The sequence below is a fragment of the Camponotus vicinus genome, unplaced genomic scaffold, assembly GCF_025532165.1.
Source record: "Camponotus vicinus isolate PSW18456_S1 unplaced genomic scaffold, iyCamVici1.0 SCAF_1, whole genome shotgun sequence".
Taxonomy (NCBI): Eukaryota; Metazoa; Arthropoda; class Insecta; order Hymenoptera; family Formicidae; genus Camponotus; species Camponotus vicinus.
The window spans coordinates 5,514,666-5,533,878 of NW_028141945.1; the positions used below are offsets into that span (position 1 = coordinate 5,514,666).

Sequence of the window (19,213 nt, forward strand, 5' to 3'; positions counted from 1 at the left end):
TTACTTGCAAAATAAATTTAAATAATGATGAAAAACCTTTCACAGCGTGCAGAGCTACAAGAGTAAACTACTAGAAAAAAATTTGTTGCTCGCTTAAATTTGGTATTGAGACATAGTTTGAATTTGTTGCTTTCAAAATATCCAAGTTCCGAATTTGTTGCTTGCAAAATAAATTTAAATAATGATGAAAAACCTTTCACAGCGTGCAGAGCTACAAGAGTAAACTGTCAAAAATAAATTTGTTGCTCACTTAAATTTTATATTGGAATATAGGTTGAATTTGTTGCTTTCGAAATATGTAAGTTCCGAATTTGTTGCTTGCAAAATAAATTTAAATAATGATGAAAAACCTTTCACAGCGTGCAGAGCTACAAGAGTAAACTGTCAAAAATAAATTTGTTGCTCACTTAAATTTTATATTGGAATATAGGTTGAATTTGTTGCTTTCGAAATATGTAAGTTCCGAATTTGTTGCTTGCAAAATAAATTTAAATAATGATGAAAAACCTTTCACAGCGTGCAAAGCTACAAGAGTAAACTATCAGAAAAAAATTTATTGCTCACTTAAATTTGATATTGGAATATAGGTTGAATTTGTTGCTTTCGAAATATCCAAGTTCCGAATTTGTTGGTTGCAAAATAAATTTAAACAATAACGAAAAACCTTCCACAGCGTGCAAAGTCTAAATTACATCGAAAACATATTGACTGAATTTTTACTTAATATATTTGGCACAAGTATTCAAGACCATATAAATCTTATTAATTGTTATTGTATCGTCATATACATATTCTTGTAATTTAATTTGTTTATTATTTAAACTTATTGCAACAAATTCGAAACTTGGATATTTCGAGAGCAACAAATTCAACCTATATTCCAATACCAAATTTGAGGGAGCAACAAATTTATTTTTGATAGTTTACTCTTGTAGCTCTGCACGCTGTGAAAGGTTTTTCATCATTATTTAAATTTATTTTGCAAGCAACAAATTCGGAACTTGGATATTTTGAAAGCAACAAATTCAACCTATGTCTCAATACCAAATTTAAGCGAGCAACAAATTTTTTTCTAGTAGTTCACTCTTGTAGCTCTGCACGCTGTGAAAGGTTTTTCATCATTATTTAAATTTATTTTGCAAGCAACAAATTCGGAACTTACATATTTCGAAAGCAACAAATTCAACCTATATTCCAATATAAAATTTAAGTGAGCAACAAATTTATTTTTGACAGTTTACTCTTGTAGCTCTGCACGCTGTGAAAGGTTTTTCATCATTATTTAAATTTATTTTGCAAGCAACAAATTCGGAACTTGGATATTTTGAAAGCAACAAATTCAAACTATGTCTCAATACCAAATTTAAGCGAGCAACAAATTTTTTTCTAGTAGTTTACTCTTGTAGCTCTGCACGCTGTGAAAGGTTTTTCATCATTATTTAAATTTATTTTGCATGCAACAAATTCGGAACTTGGATATTTCGAAAGCAACAAATTCAAACTATATCTCAATACCAAATTTAAGCGAGCAACACATTTTTTTCTGATAGTTTATTCTTGTAACTTTGCTCGCTGTGAAAAGTTTTCCGCTATTGTTTAAATTTATTTTGCAAGCAACAAATTGAATATTTTAAGAGCAACAAATTAGCAACAAATTTTTATATTATTATTACGTATAATTTTGTTGTTATATATATTGTTCCGCTAACTTAATCTTCCTTTAGCGGAACATGATTTTTTTAAAAAAATGACAGAGCAACAAATTTTTTTCTTTGGCAACTTTTTAGCAACAAATGAGCAACAAATAAAAATATCAATTATAATTGATTCCGCCCATTTTGTTCCGCTAACTTATAAGACGTGGTCGGTCGGCTCGCGGGATAATTGAAAAGGACGGCGCGAGTTCAATTTGCGGTAGCGAGAGTCCATCTAATTCCACGGCGTTCTAATCCCCGCGTTTCCGCGGTTACTCGGAATTTATATCCCCGGCGATGTCGCACACGTGTACGAATGTGTGTGCGTGTTGTCTATGAAAGCGGATCGCCCATTAAAAGCCCCGGCCGGATATGAATATACGTGGAAATAACGCGTACTCCGCTTATTAGATTAACGTCGCGTCGCTATCACCATCTCTCTTCTCCTCCCTCCCTCTCTTCCCCTTCTCCTCCTCGACGCACCTGTCCGCTGCGTCGCCATTCACGCGTATGTACGCACATGTGCTCAGTGACGCGATGTCGCGCTAATGAGCACACTCGCCGATGTTTCTGCGAGGAATGTGTAGGTGCGTTTGTGAAGTTCAGGAATCTTTTTTTAGAGAATAATTATTGAGCACGTGGAGATGCTGAGGTACGATCCGGTTCTGAACGTTATTAATGATTATTTAATTCCGGTTTTCATCTACGCTGAATTTTCGCGAATATTTACTTTTGCATAAATGTCACTTTTTTTCATCAAATATTGAATTAATGTTTAGCGGGGAAAGTAATAGTAAACAACGCCTTTGTAAAGTCGGTTATAATAGTGACACGATTACAATATCAAATGAATCGTAATTAATATTGCATTACGATCGATTCTCTCTATCTCTCTCTATTTGTTTCTCTCTCTCTCTCTCTCTCTCTATCTATCTATCTATCTATCTATATTTATTTATCTACCTCTCTCTCTTTCTCTCTCTCTCTCTCTCTCTCTCTCTCTATTCTTCGAAAATCTTCGAATTCTCACAATGTAAAAGGCAATCGAATCCACGAGTGATTGTTTTTCAGCATGCGCGTGCACGGGAGCGAATCCACGAGGCGGTCCGCGCGAGTAACGCGTCAGTGAACGCGCGAGAGAAATGAAATGCGCGAGGGGAGCCATTAGGAATCCGCCGCCCTCGGCGAATGTCATTCACCCTTGGTGCGCACCGTAAGAAGAAGAAGAAGAGGAAGAGAAAGAGGAGGAGGAGGAGAGGAATCGCGCCGCAGAAGAAGAGCGAGCGAACAAGTGAGCGAAATCGCGCACGCGAGATCGGCATTCCCGCGTAATTCGTCGTCGATCCGAATCTCCTCCGCGTTTCGGCGACCAGTCAGTCAGCCAGCCAGTCAACCAGCCAGCCGTCCGTTTTGGGGCCAGCGCGTGTTTCATCGTCAGAAAAGTGAAAGGCACTTCGCCACACGTGGCGTCCCTCTCGAGCGAGCGCATCCCGGAGTTCGCGCGATATTTTCGCGAGGTCACGTTAAAGGAGCACGCACACTCGGAGTCTTCCCGTCGTCCATTAACGTCTCGATATAGTCTTGCTATATAACTTGTATCAAAGATAGCCTTTCGCCTTTGTGTCGCAATATTGTCACTAATGCCTCGCGCGAACCTGAGCGCAAGGATTCAAGAATTACTCTCGATCGACCGTCAATTTCTCTTGTACTTGTTTGTAGCACGAGTCTGATTGCGAGTGCAGATAACGAGGACAAATTCTATCTGGATGACGCCAGTGAAAGAGCACGCTTGTCGATGCTCGCGAGACGCCCTCGCCGCTCATCGGGGGAGGAATTGATGGAATGTTTGATTGAGGAAGAATCGATGATTGTGGGGATCGTTAATCGCGGCTCGACAGGATGATTGCGCGGAATCCGCCGGTGACGAGCGTCGATTATGCGATCAACGCATACGACGATTTTGAGCGTCGAGCGATCTAATTCCGTCGGATTGGGAGATTTGCTGGGTTCATGAACGGTGATAAAGCTTCTTTCGTAGCACTGCTATTCGATCCGTTGACTTCGCCTATCGAAAGATAAAAGAGATCCTAGACTGATAGAATATCTACCGACTGATTAAACGGGATCCGCCGAGGCGCCGAATTTATCCTGGCATCATCGGTTCTAACGCCATTCACTTCGCGATCGATTTGGTCTTGATCAAAAATCAGCACAACGTCGCCTTTCACGAGATACACTTAAACTATTTCGTCGATTAATCTAATTCCGAGCGACAACCTCGAAGTTATTCATCAGCATCCTTGTTTGCGTCGCCGATCCACTTGAATGCAAGTGCGCCATTTTTTCTTCCTTCAAGAGACTAATACACGTAATCCTTGAAGAATTCTCCCAAGAACTGAATCGATTCCAAATAAGTTGATTCCGACGATCGATCGAGTTGAGAGTTGGCTGAGCAAGTGAAATCGAACGAATCTCTCGCATTGAGATTCTTTCTCACTCGATTAGTGATAAAGTTGAAGCAAAGGTCCGAATCGAGATATATCGAGAGACGTAATCGATTCCTCGCTCGTTGGTCCTCGGTAAAAGGGGACCGATCGTGGACCCTGGTGGTGTCCCGGGGCCGCAGATGGGAGCTGGTCTGTTAGGACCCGACAGGGTGATCAACCCCGTGTACCAGCAACGACAACAATCGGACGTGCTCCTCGCCAACGTCATCTGTCGACGTCGTCGTCGATCACGAGGCCTCTTTTTCTCCCACCCGATTCGGCCGCGTAAATTCGATCAAGCTGGAATTGATGGAGTTGGAGAACATCGTCGCGAACACTGTGTACCTGAAAGCGAGAGAAGGTGAGTCATGACTTTGTCGTCATTTATTGCTATTTTTCAAATTTTTTTACTTATCTATTTATTAGAAAATACACTTCGACATGCATTGATGACTCAATTCTGAACAATTAATTAATTTTACAATTATATAAACTCTATAAATTATATAAATTCTATAAATTATTCTATAAATTATATAAATTATATAAATTATATAAATTATATAAATTCCAAACAGTTAATTGTGTTGACAATCTCGCTTTATTTTCTTTTCAAATTTATATAATGAGCTTCATATCTCATCTTATAAATAAATCAATCAATTATATTGAGTGACATAATAAATAAATATATTCCGTAATCGAAAAGTTTGTGCAATTTTTATATAAATATATTGTTACGATATACAGGGTGTTCGATTCGTGAGGGACCAAACGAAAAGTGATGATAGATTGGGTCAAACTAAGAAGAAAAGTCCTCTACCATTTTGCAAAATTCGCAATAATTATTAAGTAATAAGCAAAAATGTCACATAAAGGTTAATTTTTTAAATGGAACCCCCTATTTTTTATTATGTATTCTTATAGCTTATCTCGAGAGATTTCCAAAACACTATATAAAGTATTTCTTCATTGAGTACTTTTCGAGTTATGAGGCTTGAAATAATTTCTTAATTTTACATAAACCATAAAATATCTAGTAAAATATTCATTTTTCGATTATCTTACCTTAATACTTTTATATGCAAAATAATGAGAGGAATCAATTGGTGTAAAAAAAAAAACAGTTGTTTTTAAGAAAAAATATGAGTTAATTGCAAATTACATATTTTTTTTTAAAAACAACTATGTTTTTTCTTTACAAATTGATTCCTCCTTGTTTTGTATATAAAAGTATTAAGGTAAGATAATCGAAAAATGAATATTTTACTAGATATTTTATGGTTTATGTAAAATTAAGAAATTATTTCAAGCCTCATAACTCGAAAAGTACTCAATGAAGAAATACTTTATTATAGTGTTTTGGAAAGCTCTCGAGATAAGCTATAAGAATACATAATAAAAAATAGGGGGTTTCATTTAAAAAATTAAAGGTAACCTTCATGTGACATTTTTGCTTATTACTTAATAATTATTGCGAATTTTGCAAAATGGTAGAGGACTTTTCTTCTTAGTTTGACCCAATCTATCATCACTTTTCGTTTGGTCCCTCGAATCGGACACCCTGTATAATGATTAACGATACACGAGTTACAATTGTATGTGATAATGTCGAAAATTTTTAACTCTTGATTTGAACCGATTAGTACACACTGAATTCATGAATACTCTAAATTTTACCATTTTTATTTTATCGAAGTTATTGTTGAGAATAAGAATTATGATGTGTATTTATTATGTAGCTGCACAAATCGTTTTATGACGTATAATAATTAATAGTGCGTCGCTTACAATGCGTGTCAAAAGCAGTTATTTGAGTTCAGTCGATTAATGCATGTTGAACAATTTCGATATTGTATATTGTACCTACGTACGTATATATGGTCTTTTCGAAACACCCTGTACAGCGTTATTACCGAGTGTTCGCTTGGGCAACATTTATTGCGAGTAAAATCGCCCCGCAATTTTAGCCGCGAGATTGAGCGTTCGGGTTTAACGCGCAATGTTTATTCGCAATCGTTATTTTTGCATCGTTTAACGCAATCGAATCGCTATCATTGACAAGATTAACCATAGGGTGCGTATTTCGGCGCAAACAAGAATAAACGTATTTTTATAATCGTAATTATATCTCTCGAAAAGATTTAAATATAATTTACATCCGAATAAAATTTGTTTTCCTGTAATTTTTATCATGTTACACGAGACTTACATCGACATTCAAAAATTCTCGCTCAAGATTAGTGAAGAAAGAAACTTGCGCGTTTGATATTTTCTGTGTATTTTTATTGAAAGGGTAATTTGGATTACCGTTATTGATAAAAAAAAATATCCATTGCAGACATTTATAACGTCACTAATTGAAAGATGGCAAGCTTTTGCAGTTGTCATTATACGTGTTTAGACACGATGCATTGGATCAAAGAGGGCCTATCCGGCGGAGGCATTTATGACGGCTTAGTGTAGGTGTCCGTATTTTAATGCGCGCATAAAAACGATCTTGATGCTCACGACGACAGCTTAAGCGCCGTAACGCGAGCGATAGATTGAAATAAAAAATCTTTACAGCGAGAGAGAGAGAGAGAGAGAAAAAATCAGATTTTCTTTTCATTTTGGTCCGACACGTTTTAACACATCTATCTCTCGTCACAGGCGCCGCTAAAACGTGAAATAAAAGAAACACCGGTTATTATTTCGCTTTTTACCTATCAAAATTGATTTGTGCATCTACGCTAACCGGACATTTTTTTTTTAATGCCGCACATTTTTGTTGCTTTTTTTGAATTTTACATACCTAAAATTTCTTTCTGTTAAACTTGGATGTACAATACAATAGAAAAAATTTAAGCTTTAAAGAAATAATGAAAAAAATATAATAAGATCTATAGAAAATGAAAAATTCAGAAAGATTAAAAAAAATTATAAATTTCAATTCAAAGAAAAACTATACGATTTAAAAAATTGATCAAAAAAAAATGAGAAAAATATCATTTTTCATTTTTTTTGGAATGTAAACACTATTTGTGAAATAAAAAATAGATGTGATAACAGATTGCACAAGAGGATAAATATTTATTAATTACAAAATGAAAAAAAAATAAAAGGAAGCGATCTCAAGAGCGCAAATATATATATGTCATACTTTTAATTCCGAGAATCTCCATAGCGTTGAGACCTCCATGACGAGCATACGCTCTAACGTTGGCAAATTAAAAATGAAATTACGGTGTGTATCGCGCGAGCCATCACCCGTATCGTATATTCGATACTTAATTGATATAGAGAACGAGAAAAAACGAGAGAAAAAACAAATTGTATATGAAATCACTGGCGATATTTCAACCGCGTGAGCTCGCTCCAAAGTTTTTGTAAAAGCAATTTTTTTGCATCTTTCTTTCAATGATACACTATCAAAAAGATATATTTACAGTTGCAGAATTTATAATATACATGTACGAGAGGATTTAAAATAATCGGAAAGCATCGTAAAATAATATTAATTATTTTTTTCTACGAGTTTCATGTAATTATTATTAATCAGTGTCAGAATAATCGTTTTTTTAATCTCTACATATTTATTTCTAGGAAATCAGAGATGTAAATAATAACTTAAGACAACGTTAAACTATACATTAAATGTTTTAACGTACTCGATATAAATAATAAATAACTTTTAATAAATAAGTATTTTAATAAATAACTATTTCAGTTATTTAATTATTAATTTGGCATTGTATAGGAATAACTCCGTAAAACTCATTTATGGAACAAAGAACGTCATAATCATCATCTGCATATGAGTTTTTGTAACATCCTTGATATTCATTGCATATCATCACGACTTACATCTTCTTTTACGGTTCCGTTATTATAAAAATTCTACAGCACGAGGGGTCGGTTTCCCTTACAATTAATAACGTTTCGCGATTACTTGAGAAACTCGAGCCGACGAAAATAGCATCTCCCGCGCACCTCTGACGTGTACACCAAAAAGATAGGGACTCGAGAGATTTTTTGCAGGGTCAAATACTCGATTCGATTCTGTTGCCATTTATTTTTAGCCTCGTCACAGGGTACAACGAACTTTGCCGCTGACAGGGAAACGTGACGTTTCACCTTTCGTTATACTCCGCGCGTACAGCCTATCCCGCAGGATGTGTATAAATATAGGCATTCTCACGCTTTTTTTCATGTGAGAATTCATAATTTGATTTTTTCCCTACCAACGATTTTTTCTTTAACAACGAAATTCTCGATAATTGTAAAGATTTGTTTCCCTCTCGTAAGAAAAAAAGCAATCTTGAGGATTTTTTAGTTTGTATCAGAATAATTCTTTTTTGAGAAAAAAGATCTCCCGATTGAAAAAAAAAGTAAAACTTTTCTTTAGATTAAATTTTAAAACAATTTAATATTGCTAGTTTAAGGATGCTTTGTATGTACAATCCCAGCAAAAAGTAGCTGAAAATCAATATTGACGAATATATCCACTTTTGGTGTATTTTGAGTATGAGAAATTGCGTGGAATATTACAATTTGATCTTAGCTACAGTGCAGAGATGTATTTTTTAATATTTATTGCGTTTTTACTGAAATATTCCGAATTTTGTTAATCGAAATGATTAACTTTTGGCAGAGAATTTCGCCTTGTGTCAGATGGCTAATTTCATTGAATTATATTTAATTTCTTTTTAACCAGTTAGTACTTGTATAATATTATTTGACCAAATATTTCCTCTGTAACTACACTTTTGCAAATTTTAAACAAATTCTGAATATTATTTCCATGTGTTTTTGTCATTTGAATCGACATGGTTATACGTTTCCCATAAGAACACATGTTAATTCGGTGCAAATTAAAATCCTTATAACTTGTGAACGCTTTAGTGAATCGATTTAAAAATTGTACTGAAGATTCTAAACATATGTAAGGACATTCTGTACAATTTTCATTAAATTCTCAATATTTTGAAAATAGGTACAAAACATCCTTAATTAAAGAATCAGAAAATTTCGGAAATAAAAGTCGACAATGGATCAATTTTTTTCAATTTTTAAATGGACTTTATTTCGAAGTATAATTCGAGAAACTGCAAACCCAAAGTTTCTCTAAGAGAGTTTTCGAATAAAATTTGCATAGAAATCATGATTACGTTCACTTAACTTGAGACCGAGTTCTGTTGATCACCGCAAATTACGATCGACTGGCAACCAGTCGAGGGTTACAACCACCGGCTGGCGTTTAATTAGTAAATTACAAACGGCGTCCTGTCCTAAAGAGAGTGCAGGCGCGCCATGTGATGGTCGGAAAGTAGGTAAATGGATTCGCGTGATAGCGAAAGAAGCAACGGCGACTACGTCAATAGCCTTGTAATCACATCGCCTTGATAAACTTTACAAATAAAAGCCCGGGGAGGAGTCCTGGCAGAGCCGCGAATTACGTAAGTATACAGGAGAGCCGATAGTTAGAGGGGTAACGGGTTAATTAGCGGTCTATCGTACTCGTCGTAACGCGGCGACGTAATTAACGGGGCGTTCGATCGACAAATGACTGTAATCAATCTGTTGCTTCGGTGAAATACTTTCCAGCTTACAAAATCCTAATTTATCGCGCGGTCTCTTGTTGCGTCTGCGAAGCCGTCGCCTCGTAACGTTGTTCGCGTGTCGGGAGGTGTGTCCTCGATGTTGTTAATCCTGGATTAATCCTGGAGGACACGGTGCGCCGATTTGCATACGTAAAGCTAGCACATCAAAGTCTGATGCTGCCAATTAAAGTTCCGGCTTTCTTTTCACGAACTCTAGAGATTTTTTGATACCTGCGCGAAATCGTGTTCGAAGAACGGAACGTTAACGCGCTCGCTGTCGAATCATCTAAATTTTATTCTGGAGAATTTATTTCTTTTTATACTAGGATTTTTGATAATGAAAGATAATTTTAGCATTGAAAAAAAATTTAATTTTGAAGTCGAATAATTCTGACGGTTAAGCAATCTATAAAGTGTACTTGTGAATTTTTAATAATTTCTTAAAAAATCTTTAAAATACACCAAAAGCATAATTCACGATATAATAAAAATCGTTGGATAGAGCAGAATAGAATAACATACTTGTAGATAAAATATAACATGAAATAAAAACATGTAAAATAATGAAAAGATGATATTTTATTATTTGCGGAAAGATGCGTTTCAACGAAATAAATATTTGTATACCGTGTTCGTATAATTGAAAGTTTCGTTTCGGGTCGAGTTCCGGGAACCTCAATTATCATAATGATAGCAAAGTAGATACGCGCAATGTAATTATCATAAATGAAGCTATGAGTGTAGTTGTCGCATACTAACATAATTACGTGATGACGACGAGACATAAGGAAATTCCACGACCGGAACGCGAGTTGTCACGGATAAAATTACCAGTTTGTAATAACAACTACTTTAAATCATAATGTATTTGTATAAATCTTACGCTTATACTTGGTCGCGAGTATTGATAAAATGTAATAGAACGAATGAATGAATATTATTAATGATTACTTGTTAGTTGAAATATGTATGAACAACGCATGACGCAATGCGCTTATTTATTTTCCGTTAAAAATAGCAGAAATTATTTAAATTAAAGAGCTAAATCGAGAAAAATTAGAACAAAAACGAAGTAAATTCGTGATTTATTTTAAATATTAGTAAATTCGTTAATTTATTTTACAAGTAAATTCGTTAATTTATTTTAAATATTTGCAACACCTTGCTTTTCAAATTTTGCAACATCACTTTCGGTATTATGTGATTCCGGATATTTTTTTTTCTTTCTTAGATTTCTCGATGTACGCGATGTACATCAGTTATCTCTTTTTTTATGCGACTAATCAAATCGAATGCGGTTTTTTTTTATTCCCTGATATTGATGCATGACTATACATCGATTAGATGAGATCAACAGTTGCATAAGTTATATATTGCAAAAAAAATAATTGAGTCTTGTTTGCGAAAGATACAAGACGAAAATTGAACAGTCTCTTCATTTGATGTTTTTTTTAAAAACTGGTGTTTTTTTTAATATTGAAATAATTAATAAAAAATTAAGTTTCTGTTTTCAAGATGCGTCTCTCAAGATGATTACATGAGATTCATTTATCGACATCAATTTTTTAAACAGTCGAAATAAATTTTAAACAAAAGATTTGATTGAATCATAAAAAAGCATGCACATTTCCTACCATAATTCGCATACTATTTTGACGAATATTTTTTGCGGATCGCATTTAACGATTGATGGCGAGATACGCGACAGATTCGTTCTGTAGACAGGATGCAGCGCATGCATTGGACAGGTCCTTGTTCCGCGCAATGCAATTCACACGCATCGGAGCACCGTGTCGCGTTTCCTCCCCCGTTTTCCTCCTTTTTCCTCCACCGATGTGGAAGAGAAGGTGGAGCTACGCGACCCCCGACTTCCGCTCGTTGGGGATCGAACGAGCGGGCCCGTGATACGTCGACAAAGTACAGGGTGTCTCGAGGAGAGCATAAACCCGGACACTCTATTTGATTCTCTCTCAAGTCGACTCGATCTTAACGAATATTTTATTCCAGGCTTTGAGCCACCTTCTTATTCTTTCGACATTGAATAATCTATCAATGTACAATTTAATCTTCTTTTTTCATCAGAATGAAAAAAAGTACTATTTCATCGTAAATTGCGTTAATATTTCTCATGGATTATTTATCAAATAATAAAAATAAGTTATATTGATTGCATGGAGTGGAATTTACTTTATTTTTATTGTTCGAATTTTTTTTTTATTTGATATTTCCGCGTTCATTATTCATTAAAGTTTTTAATTTATTATATGTTTTAATTTTTATATTTTAATTCTATTATATCAGGGTATCTTGAGGAGAGCACAAACTCGGACACTCTATTTGATTCTCTCTCGAGTCGACTCGACCTTAACGAATATTTTATTCCAGGGTTTGAGTGCCACCTTTTTATTCTTTCGACATTGAATAATTTATCAATGTACAATTTAATCTTTTTTTTCATCAGAATGAAAAAAAGTACTATTTCATCGTAAATTGCGTTAATATTTCTCATGGATTATTTATCAAATAATAAAAATAAGTTGATGCATGGGATGAAATTTACTTGGCTTATTTTTATCGTTCGAATTTTCTCTACTTGATATTTCCGCGTTCATTATTCGTTAAAGTTTTTAATTGTATTATATATATTATTTATATATATATATTATTATTTATATATATTATATATATTATTTATATATATTATACATATTATTAACACATTCGCAGACAATTTTTATAATATCTGTATATGGTTCTCTCTATAATCAACTTTGTGTCAGATAATCTATTATCTCGATAACAACAGACAGAGCTTTCTTGGAATGACCTGTACAATGAGGCGTTCATGGGAGCGAAAAACTTGGGACCTAGTATCATGCATCTCTCCCCCGTACATTTCCCTCCGCTTTTCCGTGTGCTTTTCGTTTTTCCGCACGATCGATACCGCCATCGTCGCACGGGAGATTTTGTGGATTCCGCAATGAAGGCTACGGCATCTTCTTGCCGTAATCAGAATTTGTTTAATGCAAATAAATGTACAGAGTGTTTCGAAATTTACGTCAATTTTTTTCGTTCGCGTGTAATTAAAATCGAGCGTTTATTTTTAAGCATATTTCCAATTAATCTTTAAAATTTTTTGGATTTTAATGCGTCAAAACGATATTAAATGAACTTTTATTATCCATTTTCATGTTGGAAATTAAATTCTCTAAATTTCCATTTGCTTATAAGTATATACAATAAGAAATACTACAAAGTTATGTAATATTTTTTAGTTTTTTTTTCTTGGAAAATATAAATTGATTATATATTGATTAAAGAATCGATACAGAGAGGAAAAAGCGTTTACAAATGAACATTTTGCGGGCTATAAAAAAGTTATCTTTTCTCGTGATTTATAATTCTCGGTAATAAATTATTTAAATTCGTTATGCTGCTTTTATAACAACAATATTCGATAAACCACGCAATGTAATGATACATAATATACATCAATCATTATTGTTGCATATGCAGCATCCGGCAGAACGTGTATTGCAATGTGTTATCTAACGTTATGATGTTCGAAGATTTTAATAAGTTTTTGTTGGCGCGCATGATAGGTTTCCGTTGTCGGAGTTTATCATCCTAAGTAACGCCTTGTGTATGAGATGATTCATAGTCCGCGGTTGAAGGAGAATGCAAGATATATCAGAAGTTTAGTTTGCTGAAAGTCTGTCATTTTTTATCGCCAAATAACTCGAACAATGTTGGTTTCTCTCTCTCTTGAGACATTATGTTAAATGATATTTTAAATATAACTATAAATATAACGAGATGTTAAATAATAATTTTAAAAGACCTCAATTATGGTATCGAAGATCTATTTATCATGTTTATTAAACAATTGTATTCTTATTAAATTAGGATATGGTTATATTTAAGTAAACAAAATAATGTGGTTAATTTTGCTTTATATGAGATCCTGAATTTTTTGGTAATTTATTATTATTCACTATTATTTTATCAGAAATATATAAAAGTGGCAAAACTAATTTTGTGTGTTAAGAAATGAAATATGAAATTTTAGATTCCCATGTTATATTAAATGAAGAAACGAATCTTTTTCAAACGGTTTCCACTGAAGGAAACACAGAAACAGAACGTGGGAATATTGTATGTATTTCCGGTGATGAATTATGTGAACGGTAAAATGGAATAACTTTTTTCTCGTTTAGCAGCTTCTATCGTGACGGGGTCGAATTTTAATGTCGTTTCGAATTCTACGAAGTCCTGGAATAAATCTTGTAATATCGATCCAATATGCCGTCGTTATCTCTATCTGAGTGAATTTTGTAACTTCCGGTACTTTTCAATCTAGTATTTCGCTGTCTATCCGCCGTGAAGACATTTGCGAAGCATCTGCTTCAAAATTGAAACGTAAAGACTTTATACACAATTTTCTTCTTAAACGCATTTTCATATTTTTCAAAATAATTTCAGTGTATAAATTATTGATTAATTTAAAAGAACATTAGAACTTTAATCATAAATCTTTATAATCGTACTTTTATAAATATCTTTAATGTTATACACGTGTATTGTCGCTAATATCGAAAGATATTTGAGAAAATTTTATCTATAAAATACCATGATTTTTTTCTAAATACACGATTGTTTTTTTACATATCCGTCATTATGTTATCGGATAAAAATTAAGTTAATAGCGATAGTTTTTATTTTGTTTTTAATCTGCCTTTGAATGCTCCGGATCTATCAATATGACGCATTGGGGATTATTACAAATTCCGCTCGATCTTTAATTAATGGCTATCATATGGATAAGCCATGTGCGTATTCGTTTTTAATTAACGTACAGCAGCGCAGGTATTGAAATTGGAAAATTTTTCCTTTTATTTACGCGATGATGAAATTCCTAATAAAAAATTTCAGATAGCTCGCAGTGATGTAAAAAAATTCCGCATCGTGAAGGAATCAAACAGGAAATGAAATACGTTGTTATCTTAATATATTCAAACGATGAATAAGATTTATTATTTCACGTATTTTGATGCTTATCTGCTTTTTTTTTTTTAATTTTTGCGTTTGCTTCTGCGTAGGCGGTGGTGACAGCAACAAGGGCAAGAGTAAGAAATGGCGGAAGATACTTCAGTTCCCACATATTTCCCAATGCATCGGCCTAAAAGATAAACTGGGTGAGTTTTTAAAATCAAAAATACAGAAACTAGAAGATACAGATATAGAAGCTGGGAAAATGTTAGAGAAAGCTAAATAATATTTGAGCACGATTTTCGCGACAATGAACATCTCGTGCAAAGCTCACTTAGTATTCTTGTAATTATTACATTTCGATATGCAACGCATATTATGCAGTTGTTGAAAAAAAGTTACAGGAGGGCGAGGAAACGAGATAATCGCTCGTTGCGTATCCCGTTAACCTACTCTGATAAAGTCCTCTCGACTAATCAAAACTCGCAGATGCATGCATATCTCTTATGTTCATATGTAAATAAATCACTATTCTAAAATATTCAAGAAATTATTTCTCTCTCTTCGAGAGTATATTAAATATTAGTATATTTGACCAATATATTAAATTATCTTTAATATTATATATATCTGCAATATTACATCTGTTATATAATGAATTGATAATTTTGGCAAATTATTTTATAATTGATTATTAATTTACTGTAGAATATCGTTATTTTTTTAATAGAATATTATCATTTTTTAGAAATTATGGCATTTCTCTAATTTAAATTTAAAATAAAATATAGAAGTTAATTTTTTATGGAAATAAAATAACAATAATCTATCTTAACAAGATTACAAAATTTATATTATTTTATGATATGCAACTAATATAATATTTGATATTGCATGAATTAAACTGAAAATAATCAAATTATATTCAAATTAAATATTCCAAAAGCATTCAAATTATTCAATTTGAAACTACTTTTAAAATTATTTTGCATTGAATGCCAAAACATGTCTAGAAATATATTTTTATCTACTTTAAAAAAAAAGATAAGATGACGTAAATCTCTTTGGAGTTCTCTGAAGACTTACGTAATTCGCTTTTAAAAGGACTAGTATCAAATTTTAAATTGAATTAATCTGAATTAATCTGTAGAAAGTATACATTTGAAATACAAATATTATTTACTTCCAAAATATTATATTAGCTTTTTCAAAGAATCGATATAAGAACATAATCATCACAATTCGCGATATCGGACAGACATCAGGTACGGCTATGTAGTGGACCAGCAGCCGATCGGGAGGTTGCTCTTTCGACAATTCTGCCAGGATAAGAAACCGGCCTACCATCGTTACAACCTGTTTCTTGACGCGATCGAGAAGTACGAGATCGAGCTAGATGAAAACCGCATCGAACGGGCGAAAGAGTTGTTCGAGCAGTATTTGCGGGAGGGTTCGGAAGTGGTCGATATCTTGAACGACTCCCTGATTTCTCAGTGCGAGGAACGACTCAGCACCGGCGGTAAAGAGCTCTTCGTCGAGGTCGCGCAGACTGTGAAGAACTTCCTTGCTAGCGAACCGTTCTCGGCCTTCCTCAACAGTTTCTACTTCTATAGGTAAAATATCAATAAATATATATTTGCAATAAACGAATAAGATAAATTTATCCCGATGAAAATTTAATTTTGAAGACGAATATTGTGAACAATGTTAGAGATTGTAAAGAGAATTTTGAAAGTTTCTACATTTTGGAAGTATCTTTTTTATGTTTTTTCAGGTATCTCCAATGGAAATGGCTGGAAGCGCAACCAGTGACATACAAGACCTTTCGAATGTATCGGGTGCTGGGCAAGGGCGGTTTCGGTGAGGTCTGCGCTTGTCAAGTGCGCGCCACCGGTAAGATGTACGCGTGCAAGAAATTGGAGAAAAAGCGTATCAAGAAGCGAAAGGGCGAATCGATGGTGCTGATTGAGAAGAATATCCTGCAGAAGATCAACTCCAAGTTCGTAGTCTCGCTCGCGTACGCGTACGAGACGAAGGATGCGCTCTGTCTTGTGTTGACAATCATGAATGGCGGTGACCTGAAATTCCACATTTACAACATGGGCGGCGATCCAGGATTTGACATAAATCGTGCCCGATTCTACGCGGCCGAGGTAGTGTGCGGTTTAGAGCATCTTCATCTTCAGGGTATCGTCTATAGGGACTGCAAGCCAGAAAACATACTGCTGGATGACCACGGTCACGTGAGGATATCCGATCTCGGTCTTGCGGTAGAGATCACCGAGGGTGATATGGTGCGCGGTAGGGTTGGCACGGTAGGTTATATGGCGCCCGAAGTAATCGACAACGAAAAGTATACTTTTTCACCGGACTGGTTCAGCTTCGGTTGCCTGTTATACGAGATGATTGAGGGTCAGGCACCGTTTCGAGCCCGCAAGGAGAAGGTCAAGCGCGAGGAGGTCGATAGACGCGTCAAGGAGGATCAGGAGAGGTACTCGCCCAAGTTCAGTGAGGACGCCAGAAGTCTGTGTCAGCAATTGCTGAAGAAGAGTCCGAAAAACAGACTCGGCTGTAAATGCGGCCGACACGGGGCAAAGGAGGTGAAGCTCCATGGTTTCTTCCAATGTTTGAATTGGAAGAGGGTCGAGGCCGGTATGTGGGAACCGCCATTTGTGCCGGATGTAAGTAGATATTGTGATCGATCGCCCTATCGAAACTATGTCGAAACTTTTAGTTACTCTTCTTTTGTTCTCGTTTCGCGGTCGTTATGCACGTTTTTGCGTTGAATGTCTACTTGTTGGTTTACTTATTTATAACACAAAAGTATTATTTCGATAATTACACCAAATCTCGATATAATATTTATGAATTTCGTTAATATATATCAGATAAGAAGCAAAAGAAGGCTAGGAATCAAAGACGCAGGTAATGGTGCGTGATAGTAATAATATATTATGTGATAGAAACTTTGTCAAAATATTTATTTTACATACAATAAGAAGCACAGAAATATATGTTTAAAATGTATTGTCGACGACGTTTCGACCCTGTTCTAGGTCCTTTTCAAATCAAATTCAGTTAAGTTGTATTTAATAATATTATGCTTTTTTCCTATTTGACTTTGAAAAGGATCCAGAGCAGAGTCAAAACGTGTATGTAAGATAAATAATTTTACAAAGTTTCTATCATAATATATTATTACTATCACGCACCATTACTTGCATTTTTGGTTCCTATTAGCCTTCTTTTGCTTCTTATTTGATTTGTATCATTTGAACCATTTTTACATTTTTATATTTTTATTTTTTTGTTAATATATATATTATTGATTATATGTTACAATACGCGGTTTTCTAGTAATATAATTTACAATAATTTAAAGATAAATCAAAACCATTAATTATGTGTTATTGTTGCAGCCTCGCGCGGTTTACGCCAAAGATGTTCTGGACATCGAGCAGTTTTCCACAGTAAAAGGTGTCAATTTGGATGCTACGGATGATACCTTCTATAGCAAGTTCAACACCGGCAGCGTGTCCATTCCATGGCAAAACGAGGTAAGTGACACACTGTAGACATCACACATTCATATTGTAATCATCGATTGTGAGACATGTTACACGTCACGGAGGCCTTTGACCCTTCTCATAAAAATAATATTGGTCCTACGACACTCAACAGACGATCACTAACAAGACTCGCATTATAACGTGAATGTAAATCATAATCTTCGTGGCCGCTCATGTGCGAATTTTTCCTATCAAATTTAAAAGATTATTTTTTTTTTCGAAAATTAAACAATTTTGAAAATGTAAAACATCTTTTTGGAAATTAAATATATCTCGGATAAAATAAAATTTAAAGAAAAATAAAGTGAAATAAAATACGTGTAAATTTAAAGTCATGTAATATTAAAGTTTTATTATCTAATTGCGCTTTAGGAGCTTCTTTGATTGCTCGACAAGAAAGTGTTTGCTTCACTTTTTGAAAATATTACACGCAACATCTGGAAAACGATGCAAGCACTTGGATCGAAAAATACATAGCTCGTAGCAAAGTGTTTTCCTACGTCAGAGGTAGCGTAAGAGGCACTCGTTATCACTGGCGTTATTCGAGCTGAATGTATTTAAAGACACGATGCTGCGTAGACGCGTTACACACAAGCCACCTTTAGCTTCTACCGATCTTAAATCACTCACTATGTACTTTGCGAACTGAGATCGTTGAGCTGCAATCTCTGACGCGTTCGTCTTCGTTTCCTTTTCTTGCAGATGATAGAGACTGAGTGTTTTAAGGAGCTGAACGTACTAGGTCCTAACAACACGCCCACCCCAGACTTATTGGTAAATCATACTCCGCCCAACAATGAAGATAGAGGCTGTTTCCCCTTTCGGAGAAAGGTAACTTGTGTTTTTTTGAATACTTGCAATTTTTTTTAAACTTGTTTAAATCTAATTTTGAA

At 34.5% G+C, this 19,213-nt stretch overlaps 1 protein-coding gene across 2 annotated transcripts in view; it reads left to right on the forward strand.

Moving 5' to 3' along the window:
- Gprk2 (G protein-coupled receptor kinase 2) overlaps positions 1–19,213 on the forward strand; it is a 37,124-nt gene that overhangs the window by 9,960 nt on the left and 7,951 nt on the right. Inside the window, exons 2-7 of one of the 2 annotated variants that reach the window (XM_083095642.1) lie at positions 2,766–4,541; positions 14,862–14,957; positions 16,010–16,364; positions 16,526–17,432; positions 18,171–18,308; positions 19,023–19,151. In XM_083095642.1, coding sequence (XP_082951768.1) covers positions 4,490–4,541; positions 14,862–14,957; positions 16,010–16,364; positions 16,526–17,432; positions 18,171–18,308; positions 19,023–19,151 — 1,677 coding nt within the window. In that variant the 5' untranslated portion in view covers positions 2,766–4,489. The remainder of the gene's footprint in view (positions 1–2,765; positions 4,542–14,861; positions 14,958–16,009; positions 16,365–16,525; positions 17,433–18,170; positions 18,309–19,022; positions 19,152–19,213) is intronic. The other variant, XM_083095643.1, reaches the window with a different exon arrangement.